The sequence below is a fragment of the Dendrobates tinctorius genome, unplaced genomic scaffold (genome assembly GCF_039654945.1).
Source record: "Dendrobates tinctorius isolate UK_male_01 unplaced genomic scaffold, ASM3965494v1 ptg000162l, whole genome shotgun sequence".
NCBI lineage: Eukaryota > Metazoa > Chordata > Amphibia > Anura > Dendrobatidae > Dendrobates > Dendrobates tinctorius.
In genome coordinates, this window is record NW_027361829.1 from 25,802,523 (window position 1) to 25,819,967 (window position 17,445).

The 17,445-nt window shown below is 42.0% G+C and overlaps 1 protein-coding gene across 1 annotated transcript in view; it reads right to left on the minus strand.

The window, feature by feature from the left end:
- LOC141052675 (ribose-phosphate pyrophosphokinase 1) overlaps positions 1-17,445 on the minus strand; it is a 69,481-nt gene that overhangs the window by 22,826 nt on the left and 29,210 nt on the right. Inside the window, exons 4-5 of the mRNA XM_073549923.1 lie at positions 13,086-13,210; positions 12,584-12,757 (exon numbers count right to left, since the gene is read on the minus strand). Coding sequence (XP_073406024.1) covers positions 12,584-12,757; positions 13,086-13,210 — 299 coding nt within the window. The remainder of the gene's footprint in view (positions 1-12,583; positions 12,758-13,085; positions 13,211-17,445) is intronic.

Below are 17,445 nucleotides of genomic sequence, written 5' to 3' on the forward strand. Positions count from 1 at the left end.
TAAAAATGTGCAAAGCATAATACATTCTGCGTACGTGGCAAGTTACACATGGCACATGCTTTGACATTTTTTGCTTAACAACAAGTTATTAGTTAAGCCTTGACAAATCCGTTAAGGAGCAGATAAGAAATGTGCTCCATTTTTGCAGTCCAAGAAGCATGCTTTTGTGAAGGGACTGGAACCCCTGATACCTTTAGATCTTTTAGTCCCCTGCATGTATCTCCCTTCTACATCTTATGGGGGCATAATCTATGGAGCAGCATCTTATGGGTGCATTATTAACCTTTGTGCAGCGTTATATGGGGTGTATTTTGTATGGAGCATCTTATGGGGCCCATCATGAACTGTATGGAGCATTATATGGGGCTCCTGATTCAATATGGGTATTCAAAAACATTTAACCTACTGAGGTCTCAATTAATTTTACTTTTATTGGTATCTATTTTCATTTTTGAAATTTACCAGTAGCTGCTGCATTTTCCACCCTAGGCTTATACGCGAGTCAATAAGTTTTCCAAGTTTTTTGTGGCAAAATTGGGGGGGGGAGGGAGGGAGTCTGCTTATACAAGAGTATATACGGTATGAACATTTGATACATAACTAATTATTTTTGCATTCAATAAAAAACTCACATTGTGCCATGCCATAAATCCTTTTCATCCCTTTTCATCCTATACTGATGTTTTTGTAGTAACTTGATAAATATACATAGTAAGGATAAGGCTCACAACACGTCTGATCCATTGTCTAATCTCCTTACTAAAATAAGCATAGACGTTCATTAAAACATGACTATTTAAGGCGTAATCATGAAAAATAGCTGTTGCTCTATGACAGTTTGGCTGTCTAACCTCTCTAACTCACCTCTTCCTCTCTCTGACCACAACCTTCTCACATTCTCTTCCCTCTTCACTCCATGTCTACAATCCCCACCCCACAAACTTTCACACCCTCGCAGGAATCTTAAACACCTTGACCTACACTCATTCTCTGAATCCCTCCTCCCTCTTACAGATATAAGTTCCTTACACAATGCGGATGACGCTGCTGCTCTATATAACACCACAATAGCTGTAGCTTTGGAATCCGCTGCCCCACTTACACATACCAAAACTCGCAAAATCAACAGACAACCCTGGCACACCAGCCTGACCAAAGAGCTGAGGCGAGCTTCCAGGGCTGCTGAGCGCAGATGGAAAAGATCCCACTCCAACGAGCACTTCATCGCATTCAAACAGTCCCTCACTACTTTCAAGACCACACTCCCTACTGCTGAACAAACCTACTTCTCATCTCTCATATCCTCCCTGTCTCACAATCCTAAACAGTTATTCAACACCTTCAATTCTCTCCTCCGCCCCCCAGCACCTCCTCCCTCCCCACTCATCTCAGCTGAAGACTGTGTCTCATTTTTCAAGCAGAAGATTGATATCAGAGACAGTTTTGGTCAACAACCCCCAGAGCCCTTCCTCCCGACTTCCCAGCCCTCCACCTTCAAAACCAACTTCTCCACCATTACAGAAGATCGACTCTCCACTCTACTCTCAAGATCACATCTCACCACCTGTGCACTCTACTCGATCCCATCCCACTTCATACCAAACCTCACCACAGTCTTCATCCCAACCCTAACCCATCTCTTCAACCTATCACTAACAACTGATGTTTTCCCCTCAAGCTTTAAACATGCCTCCATCACACCTATCCTCAAAAAGCCCTCTCTTGACCCATCCTCTGTATCTAGCTATCGCCCTATATCACTTCTCCCCTACGCCTCCAAGCTACTGGAACAACACGTCTACCTTGAACTGTCCTCCCATCTCTCTTCTTTCTCCCTCTTCGACCGCTTACAATCTGGCTTCCGGTCACACCACTCCACTGAAACTGCCCTTACAAAGGTCACCAATGACCTCTTAGCCGCCAAGAGCAAGCGACACTACTCTGTCCTCCTCCTCCTGGACCTGTCGGCTGCCTTTGACACAGTGGACCATTCCCTATTACAGACCCTCTCATCCCTCGGCATCACAGACTTGGCCCTATCCTGGATCTCATCATACCTAACAGACCGGACATTCAGCGTCTCCCACTCACACACCACCTCCTCACCTCGCCCCCTATCTGTCGGAGTCCCACAAGGTTCAGTCCTTGGGCCCCTGCTGTTCTCTATTTACACCTTTGGCCTGGGACAGCTCATAGAATCTCATGGCTTTCAGTATCATCTCTACGCTGATGACACACAGATCTACATCTCTGGACCAGATATCACCTCCATACTAACCAGAATCCCTCAATGTCTGTCCACTATTTCATCCTTCTCTGCTAGATTTCTGAAACTCAACATGGACAAAACAGAATTCATCATCCTTCCCCCATCTCACGTGACCCCCCCCCTACAAACCTATCAATTACAGTAAATGACTGCCCACTCTCCCCAGTCCCACAAGCTCGCTGCCTCAGAGTAATCCTTGACGCTGATCTCTCCTTCAAACCACATATCCAAGCCCTTTCCACTTCCTGCTGACTTCAACTCAAATATTTCACGAATCCGTTCATTCCTCACCCAAGAATCTGCAAAAACCCTAGTCAATGCCCTCATCATCTCTTGCCATGACTACTGCAACCTCCTGCTCTGTGGCCTCCCCTCAAACACTCTCGCACCACTCCAATCTATTCTAAACTCTGCTGCCCGACTAATCCACCTGTCCCCCCGCTATTCCCCAGCTTCTCCCCTCTGTCAATCCCTTCACTGGCTCCCAATTGCCCAGAGACTCCATTACAAAACCCTAACCATGACATACAAAGCCATCCACAACCTGTCTCCTCCATACATCTGTGACCTCGTCTCCCAGTACTTTCCCGCACGCAACCTCCGATCCTCACAAGATCTCCTTCTCTACTCCCCTCTTATCTCCTCTTCCCACAATCGCATACAAGATTTCTCTCGCGCATCACCCCTACTCTGGAACTCTCTACCACAACATCAGACTCTCACCTACCATCGAAACCTTCAAAAAGAGCCTGAAGACCCACCTCTTCCGACAAGCCTATAACCTGCAGCAACCACCGATCGACCAAACCGCTGTACGACCAGCTCTACCCTCGCCTACTGTATTCTCACCCATCCCTTGTAGATTGTGAGCCCTCGCGGGCAGGGTCCTCTCTCCTCCTGTACCAGTTATGACTTGTATTGTTTAACATTATTGTACTTGTTTTTATGTATACCCCTCCTTACATGTAAAGCGCCATGGAATAAATGGCGCTATAACAATAAATAATAATAATTGTGATCTGATCTAATATGTATGGTAAGACTTCCAACATTAATGTTATAAATAAGTGTTGGGTCATTGTCGTTTCAATATAACTGATCTACCATGATTTATTAGTTAATTTTAGTTCATTACAAACCTACTGAAATACAGGTCTATGCACAACCTTAAATTGCCAACTTTGAATTGATGAAATCTCACATGACATTTTTGTATATAGGGAGAAACCGGATACCTGTAGCTGTGCTGATTGGGGAGTAGCCAACAGAAAAGCATACACATTAAGGTTCCCCATTTACACAATTTTTTTTCTATAAAATGCCAATGCTTTTCAGAGAAAAACTGATGTGTGCACTGTGGGAGATTACCAGTATTTCATGTAGCCACCAGTTCAGGCAGATTGCCTTTCGTGTAACATGTTCAGTTAGTACACAGATTTTACTTAAATCTTTAATAGTAATATTGACTTGAAGGTTCCTGTCTCCATACCGGTGGGCACTACTGCACCATTGCTCATCTATCTTACCACTTCATTTGTTTAAATAAAATTTAAAAATGTGCAAAGCATAATACATTCTGCATACGTGGCAAGTTACACATGGCACATGCTTTGACATTTTGCTTAACAACAAGTTATTAGTTAAGCCTTGACAAATCCGTTAAGGAGCAGATAAGAAATGTGCTCCATTTTTGCAGTCCAAGAAGCATGCTTTTGTGAAGGGACTGGAAACCCTGATACCTTTAGATCTTTTAGTCCCCTGCATGTATCTCCCTTCTACATCTTATGGGGGCATAACCTATGGAGCAGCATCTTATGGGGACATAACCTATGGAGCAGCATCTTATGGGGACATAACCTATGGAGCAGCATCTTTTGGGGACATAACCTATGGAGCAGCATCTTATGGGGGCATAGTCTATGGAGCAGCATCTTATGGGGGCATAGTCTATGGAGCAGCATCTTATGGGGGCATAGTCTATGGAGCAGCATCTTATGGGGGCATAGTCTATGGAGCAGCATCTTATGGGGGCATAGTCTATGGAGCAGCATCTTATGGGGGCATAGTCTATGGAGCAGCATCTTATGGGGGCATAGTCTATGGAGCAGCATCTTATGGGGGCATAGTCTATGGAGCAGCATCTTATGGGGGCATAGTCTATGGAGCAGCATCTTATGGGGGCATAATATATGGAGCAGCATCTTATGGGGGCATAATATATGGAGCAGCATCTTATGGGGGCATAATCTATGGAGCAGCATCTTATGGGGGCATAATCTATGGAGCAGCATCTTATGGGGGCATAATCTATGGAGCAGCATCTTATGGGGGCATAATCTATGGAGCATTATATGGGGCATATTCTATGGAACATCTTATGGGGGCATTATTAACCTCTGTGCAGCATTATATGGTGTGTATTTTGTATGGGGCCCATCATGAACTGTATATGGAGCACTATATGGGGCTCCTGATTCAATATGGATATTCAAAGACATCTAACCTACTGATGTCTCAATTAATTTTACTTTTATTGGTATTTTTATTTTTGAAATTTACCAGTAGCTGCTGCGTTTTCCACCCTAGGCTTATATGCGTTTTATTTTCCCAGTTTTTTGTGGCAAAATTGGGGGGGTCGGCTTATACACGAGTATATACGGTAATTTGATTTTCCACTTTGATTTTGAGTATTCTTCCAAATCCAGACCTCCATGTGATTAATTTTGATTTACATTGATCATTTTTGTTTTCTTGCGATATTTCATTCAGTAATATCTACGATGTGGTATCTTAGTGTTCCCTTTATTTTTTTGAGCAGTGCATCTATATCGCTCTATATATACACACACATCTATATCTCCCGGCCGTCACTGCCAGAGTTCCTCACTAACAGTACGGTATTCTGCCACTAGTTCCTCGTTTAAAATAAGTCCCGTCTGACAAAAGGCTTATCAGGTCAGAAACCAACTCGGGTTGCGTATAACAACCAACCGAGCGTGCGGACATGGAGATTTGTGTATAGAGATAAGAGCACCCCAAGATTAATTTTATATTTAATAGACGAAAATGCGCACTAGAAATATACAGGTATATATTTAAAGAGCAATATACAAGTACACAGTCAGGAGCATAGTACAAGGATAGTGTAGAGATGGGTTGCAATTACAGTGTTATGTAGCATGTGACCACAGGGAGGCGCTGATAGCTCACAGGTCCAAATCTTATTTATGTGGTTTTCCTGGCTGCGTCTGGTTACGGATCCTCCTGCCAGTAAAAAACTAATTCCAAAATGAGCGGCTGTCATATACCCTAGGCTGCTCTCTCCCACACCCTGCTCCCAACCTCTGGGCTTGTGCAGCCTCTCTCTTCCCATATCGGAGAATGAGTTTCTGTCCAGAAACATGGATGGCCCATCACTTTCCACCCATAGCCCTGAATGGGTTGGCGGCGCCGCCACTGGGTTCCGCTTAATTTTATCTGTGCATAGGGACTAAATATGCCTACCATATGCAATTCCTGGTAGCTATGCTTTATAACTCAATAACGCAGAGTGCTACAGGTGGCTGCTGGGCACGGGCGTGTGGGGGAAGGAATGCAGATTCGGATTATGTGCTCAGCTATTCTCAGAGATAATGCATTCTGTTATTATAGGTAATTTTACAGATTCAATACCATAGAGCCTTGCTGTGACCTATAGTGCCACGCTGTCTCCATATTCTTGAGTTAGGCAAAAGAATCCAGTTTGCCGTGAAGCTGCAGAGCTCACACCCTGGTGCTAATTGGTGGGGACCTAGCTTCAAAAAGCTTCTTCCTGGAGTCTATTAAAGGAAACATTGCATTGCTTTTTATGGCCTGGGGGGATGCAAGGGTGGGGGCACATTTCAGGAGTGGAGGGAATATCTCACACACACACACACACACACGTCACCAAACAGCACAGTGAGTATCTGTATCCCTCTATACAGGCCCACTGATTCCAAGATTGTAGACACCTGTGATGCTAATTAGTGGACACACCTTGATTTAACATGTCCCTTTTGTAACATTATTTTCACGGGTACCACCATTACTGTCCAGGCCTATTTCATGAGATTTATTTTTTAAAAATTCTGTGGAAGCATGGTTGAAAACTAATGTCTGACTTTAATTTGTTCATTTTCATAGATTTTTGATTTATTACTTCTTTTGTCAGATTAAAGTCATTTCTGTCACCATTGTGGGTTTTTCTGTCATTAAACGAGGGGTACCAACAATTTTGACCACGTGTACCCCCCATAATAGAAAGGTACAGACATAAAGGTAGACGTTTAACATAATATACACCATATCAGAAGGTACAGAGGTATAACAATTATCGTGGGCCCTGTGGGTAATCTGGATTTCCCCTCGAGCTAGGTGTAATGAGCGGCCGAGGGGTTCCAGTGTGCGCTCACTGAAAGGTAAAATGTGGATCCCTGGGGATGAGCACAGTGAACATTCTTCATACATGGATTTCCCCTCGAGCTAGGTGTATTAAGTGGCTGAGGGGTTCCAGTGTGCACTCACTGAACAGTGGTATAGGTCACTGAAGGACGAGATGCCACTAACGAAGGATGAGATGTCCATAATGAAGGTCACTTGCGTTTTTAGGGGCGATGAGAATAGGGAAATTCGTAGCACCAAGCAGAACCAAGGTTGGGGGCATTTTAGCTAGAGACATCATGGCCACCCAGAGAGGGGTAGGATTTTGGTTCAGGAAGTCAAAGGCAAACCAAATGGGAAGAGGAAAGAGGGTACTGGTTATGTACCTGTTGCAATGTGTTGGGATATTTATGACTTCTAGGCCCCGTCAAGAGGGACCATTCTGTCATGAGAACGGGTCATTCATATCGAAATATCAGTTTATCATGGTGTTTTGTAAGTGCCTGGAGGAGGCTGCCGGGGATACAGTGTTATGTGGGCCATTCATTTTGCATTGAGGCTGCAACAAAGGCAGCTGTGGGGGGGGTTTGAGTTCGGAGATTGGCCAGTGGGAATCACAGTGGTATCGGTCCTACGACCGACCTCAGGGCTGCGGGAAGCTAATCATTCTGGTTATTAAAATTCACTAATTTATGTTTTTTTCATTACATGACGGGTTCCACTTCTAGTCTGGATTCTAGGCCATTCTTACGTTCACTGGGGAGCGCTGCGAGCAGACAGATGGACTGACGGGAGACAGATGGGTTTTGCAAGGGACGCAGTGTTAATCAGGTGGCTTGGCTGTAGGAGTATGGCACAATACGAGGGTCACCAAGCTGCTCACCTCAATAGGGCCCCAGATACTTTAGTCTTGCATGTGGGGGGTAATGACCTGGGAGTCAGCTCTGGAAGGATATTGGCTAGGGACATTAAAATAGATCTGATGCAGCTATCGGCAATCACGGGTTTGAAAATAGTGTAGTCCGACATTGTACTCAGGAAGATTTGGCGGGGGGCAAGGTCTGTACCGAAGATTAAAAAGGCACACAATAAGGTCAACAAGGCGGTATCCAAATTCGTAGTACAGAACGGGGGGAGTGGTAGTGCGCCACATAGATCTAGATCTTATGGAAGAGGATTTTTGGCTAGCAGACAGAGTGCACTTGAATGCGGTGGGGATAGATTTGTGGACTTTAGGGTTACAGGACGAGATCGAAAGGGCCACAGCATTGCTGGATGGTGGGGTCTCAAGCACTTGAGGTGGTCAAGGTGTTCCAGGGTGTAGCGACAATACCCCATAAATTATCTATGGGGTCAAGGTCAGACGAGTTTGCTCGCCAATCAAGCACAGGGATACTGATGTAAAAACCAGGAAATGGTAATTTTGGCAGTGAGAACAGATGCCAATTCCTTCTGGATGATGAAGTCTCCAAAGAGCTTGTCGGCAGCATGAAGTGCTCTAAAATATCCTGGCGCTGACTTTGGTCTTGATAAAACGCAGTGGACCTACACCAGCAAATGACATGGCTCCCGAAACCATCATTGATTTTGGATACTTCACAAGAGACCTTGGAAATCAAGGTCCCAGAGTCTGGAGGAAGAGTTGAGAGACAGACAATCCATGCTGCTTAAGGTCTAGTGTGAAGTATCTACAATCAGTGATGGTTTCGGGAGCCATGTCATCTGCTGGTATAGGTACACTGTTTTACCAAGACCAAAGTTAGCATGGCCGTCTACAAGGAAATTTTAGAGCACTTCATGCTTCCCTCTGCCGACAAGCTTTGTGGAGTTGGAAATTTCATTCTCCAGCAGGACTTGGTACCTGTCCACACTTCCAAAAGTACCAATACCTGGTTTAAAAACAGTATCACTGTGCTTGATTGGCCAGCAAACTCGCCTGACCTTAACCCCATAGAGAATCTATGGGGTATTGTAAAGAGGAAGAGGAGAGTCACCAGACCCCACAATGCAGAAGAGCTGAAGGCTGCTATCAAAGCAACCTGTGCTTCCATAACACCTCAGCAGTGCCACAAGCTGATCACCTCCATGCCACACCGCATTGATGCAGTAAATTATGCAAAAGGAGACCCGACCAAGTATTGAGTGGATTTACTTATTATACATTTTCGTAGGCCAATATTTCTGATTTCAAAATCATTTTTTCAAGATGGAGTTATAAGCATTATAATTTACTGAGATAATGACACTTGGGTTTTCATTGGCTGTAAGCCATAATCATCAATAGTAACAGAAATAAACACTTGAAAAAGATCAGTTTGTAATGACTAATATAAGAGTTTCACTTTTTGTATTGAAGAATTGAAATAAATTAACTTTTTGATGATGTACCTGTAATATACCCCATAACAGAAGGTACAGAAAAAAACGAACTTAACTCTCGGGAGAAAGTCGGATGTTACCGAGCTGCAAAGAAAAACGACGGAGTGAGCAGTGCCAGCAAACAAAAATCAACGTGCAGAGGGAGGAAAACTGGTGCTGTTCAAAAGGGAACCCAGCATGTCCTTTATGCCTCTGAAAACACACTGAGTACTATCCAAGCCATGAAGCTTGCATCACGAAGACCGTGCTGAAACGTCTCAGCCGAACACAGGTTGGAGAGAGGGGTGCGGGACAAAATGAACTCCCCTTCTTTTAAACTTTTCTCAGTCCAGGCAGTGGATTCGAGGACAGCGACCCTCAGCAGCTGTGACTGATGGACCACTACTGATCAGATCTGATGTCAGTGTCCTGTCCACCCACCAGTTCCAGGTGGGCGCAATTACAAGCTGGAGTGGTCCGGGATCACACTATATAACAGCTATAGACTAGTTCTTCCTGCGATACAGTTGTTCTCTAAGGTTTACATACCCTGGCAGAATTTTTGCTTTCTAGGCCTTTTTTTCCCCAGAGAATATGAATGATAACACCAAAACTTATTTTCCACTTATGGTTAGTGGTCAGGTGAAACCATTTATTGTCAAACTACTGTGTTTTCTCTTTTTATATCATAACGACAACCCAAAACATACAAATGACTGATCAAAAGTTCACATACCCTGGTGATTTTGGCCTGATAACATGGACAGAAGTTGACTCAAATGGGTCTGAATGGCTACTAAAAGGTAACATCCTCACCTGTGACCTGTTTGCTTGTAATCAGTGTGTGTGCATAAAAGCTGAGTGAATTTTTGGGATCCAGACTCTTGCATCTTTCATCCAGCCACTGACATTTCTGGACTGCGAGCCATGGGGAAAGCAAAAGAACTGTCAACGGATCTACGGAAAAGGTAGATGAACTGTATAAAACAGGAAAGGAATACAAAAAGAAATCGAAGGAATTGATAATGCCAGTAGGCAGTGTTCAATCTTTGATTAACAAATGGAGAATCAGGGGCTCTGTAAAAACAAAACCATGGTCAGATAGCCCAACAAAAATTTTGTTTACAACTGCCAGGAAAATTGTTCGGGATGCAAAGAAAAACCCACAATATAAGCTGAAAAAATGGACTCTGAAAACTAGTGGTTTGCTGTTTCAAGATGCACAATATGGAGGTACTTGGAAAAAAAATGGGCTGCATGGTCGAGTCGCCAAAAGAAAGCCATTACTGCGCAAATGCCACAAAGTATCTCACCTACGCAAGACAGCAGAAACTAGCCTCAATCTTCTGGAACAAGGTAATTTGGAGTGATGAGAACAAAATTGAACTTTTTGGCCACACCCATAAACGTTACATTTGGAGAGAGGTCAACAAGGCTCATGATGAAAGGAATATCATTCCTACTGTAAAGCACAGCGGTGGATCACTGATGTTTTGGGGATGTATGAGCTACAAAAGGCACAGGAAACTTGGTCAAAGGAAAGATGAATGCATATTATCAGCAAACACTGGAGACAAATTTGCCACTCTGAGGAGATCTCAAGCATGCAGTTCATGCTAGGCAGCCCAGGATTTGACAGGAACTGGAATCTTTTTGCCAAGAATGGGCAGCTTTACCATATAAGAAAATAAAGAACCTCATCCACAACTACCACAAAATGCTTCAAGCTGTCATTGATGTTAGAGGGGGCAATACACGGTATTAAGAAATGGGGTATGAACTTGATCAGGGTCATTTGTATGCATTGGGTTGTCATTGTGATTTAAAAAGAGAAAACACAGTAGTTTGACAATAAATGGCTTCACCCAACCACTAACCATGAGTGGGGAAAAAGTTTTGGTAATATTCATATTCTCTGAAAAAAGGCCAAGAAGACAAAAATTCGGCTGGGGTATGTAAACTTTTGAGCACAACTGTATGCTTGGGGGGTGCAGTTGATTCATGACTTCTGATACTAGGGATGGTTGGAGGGGCATAAATGGCATCACAAGTTCTCTTCACTAACAATAGATTTGTTTCTGTTCTTTAGACCAAGAGCCTGTAACTGAGTACTACGTATATCCAGCAACAGGGTGTTAACAAGAAGAAATAAAGGGGTTGTCCTCTATACATAGAATAAGCAGCCACCCATACCGAAGTATGACTACCCTTATGCATAGATAACTTCTACTCTTGATTCATTGGACAGGAGACAAGTGCTACAAGCAACAAAACCCCTTTAAATCATTTACAGGGTGTGCCATTTATATGGATACACCTAAATAAAATGGAAATGGTTGGTGATATCAACTTCCTGTTAGTGGCACATTAGTATATGTGAAGGGGAAATTTTTTTTAAGATGGGTGGTGACCATGGCAACCATTTTGAAGTCGGCCATCTTGGATCCTGCATTATAAATGGCCCACTCAAGTGTAACCATATAGATGGCCTACCCCGAATATATATAATATATATATATATATATATATATATATATATATATATATATATATATATATTCAGTGGCACTTGTGTATGAGTAATTCCAGCAGCAAACACTAAGACACCTGTCACAAGGGTGTCAAAGAAATAAGGTAAAATAACTAATAGTAGTGTGCGCTTGGAACACTCAAAAAAGAGGGAAATCTAAATTGGGTGGTTATAGAAAAAAAAAAACCCTCTTATAAGTGCTCTTTATGTAGCTGGATAATAGCAAGAAAATAGCAATTAGTAATAGTCAATTGTAAGACCTCAGAAGAAGTGCTTAAGGGAAAAAGAATATATATATATATATATATATATATATATATATATATATATATATATATATATATATATATATATATATATATATAGATGCTGGTGGCAATCTTAGTTCCAACCTGAACAATCACAAACTAAAAAGGCATGAGTGAGGGTAAAAACCTGAAATCACTGAACAGGTTATATACTGCAGGGTAATTCTCCCTGATAGTAGCTTAAAAAAAAAAAAAGTCAAATTGCAGCCTGCGAACGGCTGTGCAGAGTAGCCGCAATAGTAAATGCACAAGTCAGAGAGCGGTACCTGTAAAGATAATGCGATGCGAAGTCCTCACTCCAGTAAGCGGTGCAGGTTAAAATAGCGCTTTTTGCTCCAGCGCTTGGAAAATGAGGGGGGGGGTTTGTACACTGGGGTATGCCTTTTTAGTTTGTGATTGTTCAGGTTGGAACTAAGATTGCCACCAGCATCTATCTATCTATCTATCTATCTATATATATATATTTTCTTTTTCCCTTAAGCACTTCTTCTGAGGTCTTACAATTGACTATTACTAATTGCTATTTTATGGCTATTATCCAGCTACATAAAGAGCACTTAAGAGGTTTTTTTTTTTTTTCTATTACCACCCAATTTAGATTTCCCTCTTTTTTGAGTGTTCCAAGCGCACACTATTATTAGTGTGTATGTGTATATATATCTGGCCTTTGTAGTTTAGGACATTGTGTGTTCCTTTTTACAAAGCTTTTCCACTCACTTATCTGCTGCATGACAAATGGTCCCGCAGGTATCAGCCATATCATCGACCAGAATAGCCACTTTATCCTTCACGTCTCCCACAAGGACCATGCGGTCCACCTCGTTGGCTTTTTTCCTTTCTTTGTGTATTAAAGCAAAGTCCACATTCAGTCTGTCAGCAATTGATGTAACTCTAATTGGATAAAAGGGAAGAAAAAAAAAAAAAAAAAAAAAAAATTTACCATCAGCAAAAGTCCGCACACAAATAAGATCGTCAGATTCGTAGAGATTTAGTCTTAAAAGTCAGATTTATTAGAGCCTTTCCCCCAATATCAGGCACTTAGCATCTACCCATGGGGTGTTTGCTTTCTTCTACAACCGTGTCCTCCTTAACATAATGTTTTCAGGATTTCCTTGGAGCTGGCTCGGTGATGAAGTTGGGGAACTCTGTTCTCGATTACCACATTATGGGTTGATTGACTTTTGTCTGACAAATCATTGATAGTGATCCAGAATCTCACCTCTTGGCACCACCGGCATCTGGTGACACTATGGTGCAAGTTTTCCATTCCGCTATGTTTTCTCGAATCCATTTCAAGACGGCAGGTTCAGCATATAAATTATCCACAGGAATATCAAAGAAACCCTGAAGAAAAAGTATTTAATGAACAGTCACCAAGTATCATCAGAACTGTAGATGGGAAGTACTATAATCCATCTTGTAAATGTGATTGTATTGGAGAAGTACGTATCAGAAATGGAGGCGATTGGATTTAACAAAAGTACTTCTTTCCTTTATAACCATCTACACCCAAGCGTAGATTTTTTTTCCCCCGATTCTGGCTGGTAAATAGTTTAGAGTTAACTTCTCGAGAAGATATCGGGAGGGGAGAGCATGGTAGCCGAATTCTCCTGTACAGTTCACAAGCAGGAATTTAGCAGTTCTCTTTCTAGAAGTTCCCCTACATTACCCAGTGACAACTGCAATATGTTGGCATGCAGAGGGAGGTGGCATGTGAAGAGGGATATGGTATGCGTAAGGGGATATGGCATGCTCAGCTTATTGGCTATCTCGTTGTGAGTTGTAGGCAGGAAGATGATTCAGATGCAGTACCCAAGTGTGGGGTAGGCTTGGGCACTCACTGTTTGGAAGTTGTGGACAAACTAAACCAATAGTTGGTTCGTGTGACACCTAGTGTTGATGTATTGTTTTCTGCTGTGGCCATTGGTCCCCTCCTGTGAGTATAGTCTTTGAGGTTGGATAAATGAAGTTCGGATGAATTGCTTGTCCTACATTATGGGGGGTTGTGATGGCAATCTCCTATAGCAGTCCTGGCTTCTTTTGCAGGTGAGAGATGAATAGCTTTTGGCTCCACCCTGGTCCATGACAATTTGACCACTGACGTAACTTAGTCAGTCTCATCCTAGCTCAATGGCTTTTTTGATGACCAAATCTTGCTCAATTTTGAAAATATGGTTTGTGATATTTTGGTATATAATGAAAATCAGGATGCTGCCCATGTGACCAAGAACCAGATCTGCCATCTTGGACCTAATTCTTACCAACAGGGAGGAAATGGATGAGGAAGTAAAGGTGGCTGGGAATTTAGGAGGCAGCGCTCATGCTATTCTTGAATTTTAGATTACAAGAGGAGGAAGACCAGCGAGAACTCAGACTTTAAGGTTGAACTTCAGAAAGGCAGATTTTAAAGGACTCATAAAAAGGGTAGGAAGGATGAGAGATATAGCTAAATGAAATTCTCACTGCACAATCGGTAACAATCCCCAAAAGAAGGAATAATTGGAAACATTTAAAGAAACCAAGATGGATGAACAAAGAAATTAGACACTTGTTAAAAGGCAAAAAAATTTTTTTTATATCAAATGGAAAGGGGGTGGCATATCTAAAGAAGAATATAATGCTGTCTCCAGGGAATGCAGGGCAAGAGCTGGAAAAGCTAAAGCCAGTAATGAAGGAAGGCTTGCAAAGGAGAACAAAAGAAGTAAAAAAAGGACTTGGGGTTATGTCAAAAGCAAAAGAAAAGTCAAAAGATTCTATAGGATTTTTACAGAATGAAAAGGGTGAAGTGGTCTAAAATGATGTTGAGAAGGCGGCGAAAACTTTTACTTCAACTGATCTTCTTGGTGCCATTGAAGGAATAAAAGAATCCACACTATCCATAAACAAAGAAGGGAACACTTAGCCAATTTAAAATGAATGTAAATCTCCTGGTCCAGATGAATTGCAACCTAAAAAACTAAAAGAATTAAAGGAAATTGCAGAACCACTAGCCAGAATCTTTGAAAAATCCTGGAGAACTGTTTAAGTCTCAGAAGATTGGAGAAGGGAAAACGTCCCTTTCTTCAAAAAAGGAAGTAATCTCCAGCGTGAAGACTAGGGTAAAATTCCAATTTATTTATATCATAATAAAAAGTGAAAATTCATAATAAGACATCATGTGGACAAGGTCCCAGGTACAAACAGCAACCAACGCGTTTCGACCAGTGAGGGTTTCCATGATTAAGACCCTCATGGGTCAAAACGCATTGGTCGCTGTTTGTACCTGGAACCCTGTCCACATGATGTCTTATTGTGAATTTTGACTTTTTACTATGATATAAATAAAATTGGAATTTTACCCAAGTCTTCACGCTGGAGATTACTTCCTTTCCCTGTCGTGGACAACGCCTTTGATCAAGGCTTCTCCATGCGTGTTTCATTACTGCATTCCAGCTGGGACTGCCGTCTTTCAGGTACTGCATTTTCTGGATTCTTATTGCGAGTGATGAGCTGATTTATTCCCCCTTTCCCTTTTTCCCTATTTTTTTTTCTTCAAAAAAAGGAAAGAATAAAACGGAGCCAGGAAATTACAGACTAGTGAGACTTCGATACAAAGAAAGATCTTTGAACAATTATTAAACATCATGTAAGTACCTAGATAAGAATACAGTAATTAACCAGAGCCAGCATGGGTTTGTAGCTAACAAGCCATGCCAGACTAATCTAATTTCCTTCTTTGATGGAATCACTGACTGGGTGGATCAGGAAAATGTGGTATGTATAATATATCTCAACTTCAGCAAAGCATTTGATAAAGCATCTCATACTATCCTTAATGAAAAAAATTACCAAGTATGGGATTGACAAGGCTACGGTTAAGGCAGATTCATAACTGGCTGAGAGATCATACTCAAAGAGTGGTAATAAATGGTTGCACATCCAATTGGAAGAGTGTTGTTCAACATTTTTATAAATTATCTAGATAAAGGAACTGAAGGTAAACAAATCAAATTTGCAGTTGATACAAACCTAGGAGGGATAGCCAACACTAGTGAAGAGAGAAAGTATTCAGAAGTATCTAAGTATGCTTGAAAAATGGGTGGTGATTACTAGAATGGTATTTAACAGGTAGAAATGCAAGATTCTACATCTGGGCAAGAAAAAAAGAAAATTACATCTACAGAATGGGAGGAATATGACTAAGAAACAGCACATGTGAAAGACTTGGGCATACTAATAGATCAAAGACTACACATGAGTCAACAGTGTGATGCAGCAACAAAAAAAAGGAAAACAAAGTTCTAGGATGTATTAAGAGAAGCAGAGTCTAGATCACATGCAGTAATTATCCCCCTCTAATCCTCTTTGGTCAGGCCTCATCTGGAATACTGTGTCAAGTTCTGGGCACCACATTTAAAAAAAAAAAAAAAAAAAAACATTGAAAAACTGGAGCAAGTTCAGAGAAGAGCTATCAGGATTGTGAGTGGACTGCAAATTATGTCTTATGAGAAAGCATCTGGAAATATTTCACTTGCAAAAATGAAGGCTAAGGGGGAGAGTTAACAGCGGTCTACAAATATCTGAAGGGCTGTCACAGTGTAGAGGGATCATCATTCTCATTTGCAAATGGAAACACGAGAAGCAATGGGATGAAACAAAGGGAAAAGATACAGGATAGATATTAGAAAAAAAAATAAAAATTGATGACCGTGAGGATGATCAATGAGTGGAACAGACTGTCACAATAGGTGGAGAGTTTTTCTTCAATGGAAGTCCTTAGAGGCTGGACAGACATCTGTATAAAGGCCCCTTTACATTTAGCGATGCACCAGCGATCCCGACAACGATAAGACCCGGTCAGGATCGCTGGTGCATCGCTAAATGGTCGCTAGTGAGCCGGCCCACAGGCAGATCTCACAGTGATGTAGCGACGCAGCAGCAGTCGTTACTTACCTTTCAGACGCGGCGATCCTGACGTCCTCCCTCCCACGTCCACGCGACGCTCGTCGGCACCAGCAGGACGCCCAGCAGGAAGCGCCCGACGAGAAATGGAGCTGAGCGATCAGCGACAAGACAGCGGGGGAGCCGGTCAGAGGTAAGGATCACACATAGCGATATCGCTTGCTGCGTCACAAAATCGGTGACGCGCTAGCAATATCGCTATGTGTAAAGGCCCCTTAAGATGTTTTAGTGAATCCTGCATTGAGCAGGTGGTTGGACACTGACACCAGAGGTCCCTTCCATCTCTAACATTATATGATTCTACAGCTCTAGTAAAAATTTAGAAACCACTGCAAAATTTTCAGTTTGTCTGATTTTTCTCTTTATAGGTATATTTTTGAGTAAAATGTAAATTGCTCTCTTATAAAACTACTGACAACATTGCTTCGAATTGCCAAGCACTAAATTTTGTATTACTTTTCAGAAAATAAGAAATGGTCAAAATAACAAATGCAATGCTTGAAGACCTCAAATAATGCTAAGAAAACAAGTTCATTATCATTTAGAAACAATACTAATGTTTTAACTCAGGAAGAGTTCAGAAATCAATATTTTGTGGAATAACCATGATTTTTAATCACAGCTTTCATGCGTCTTGG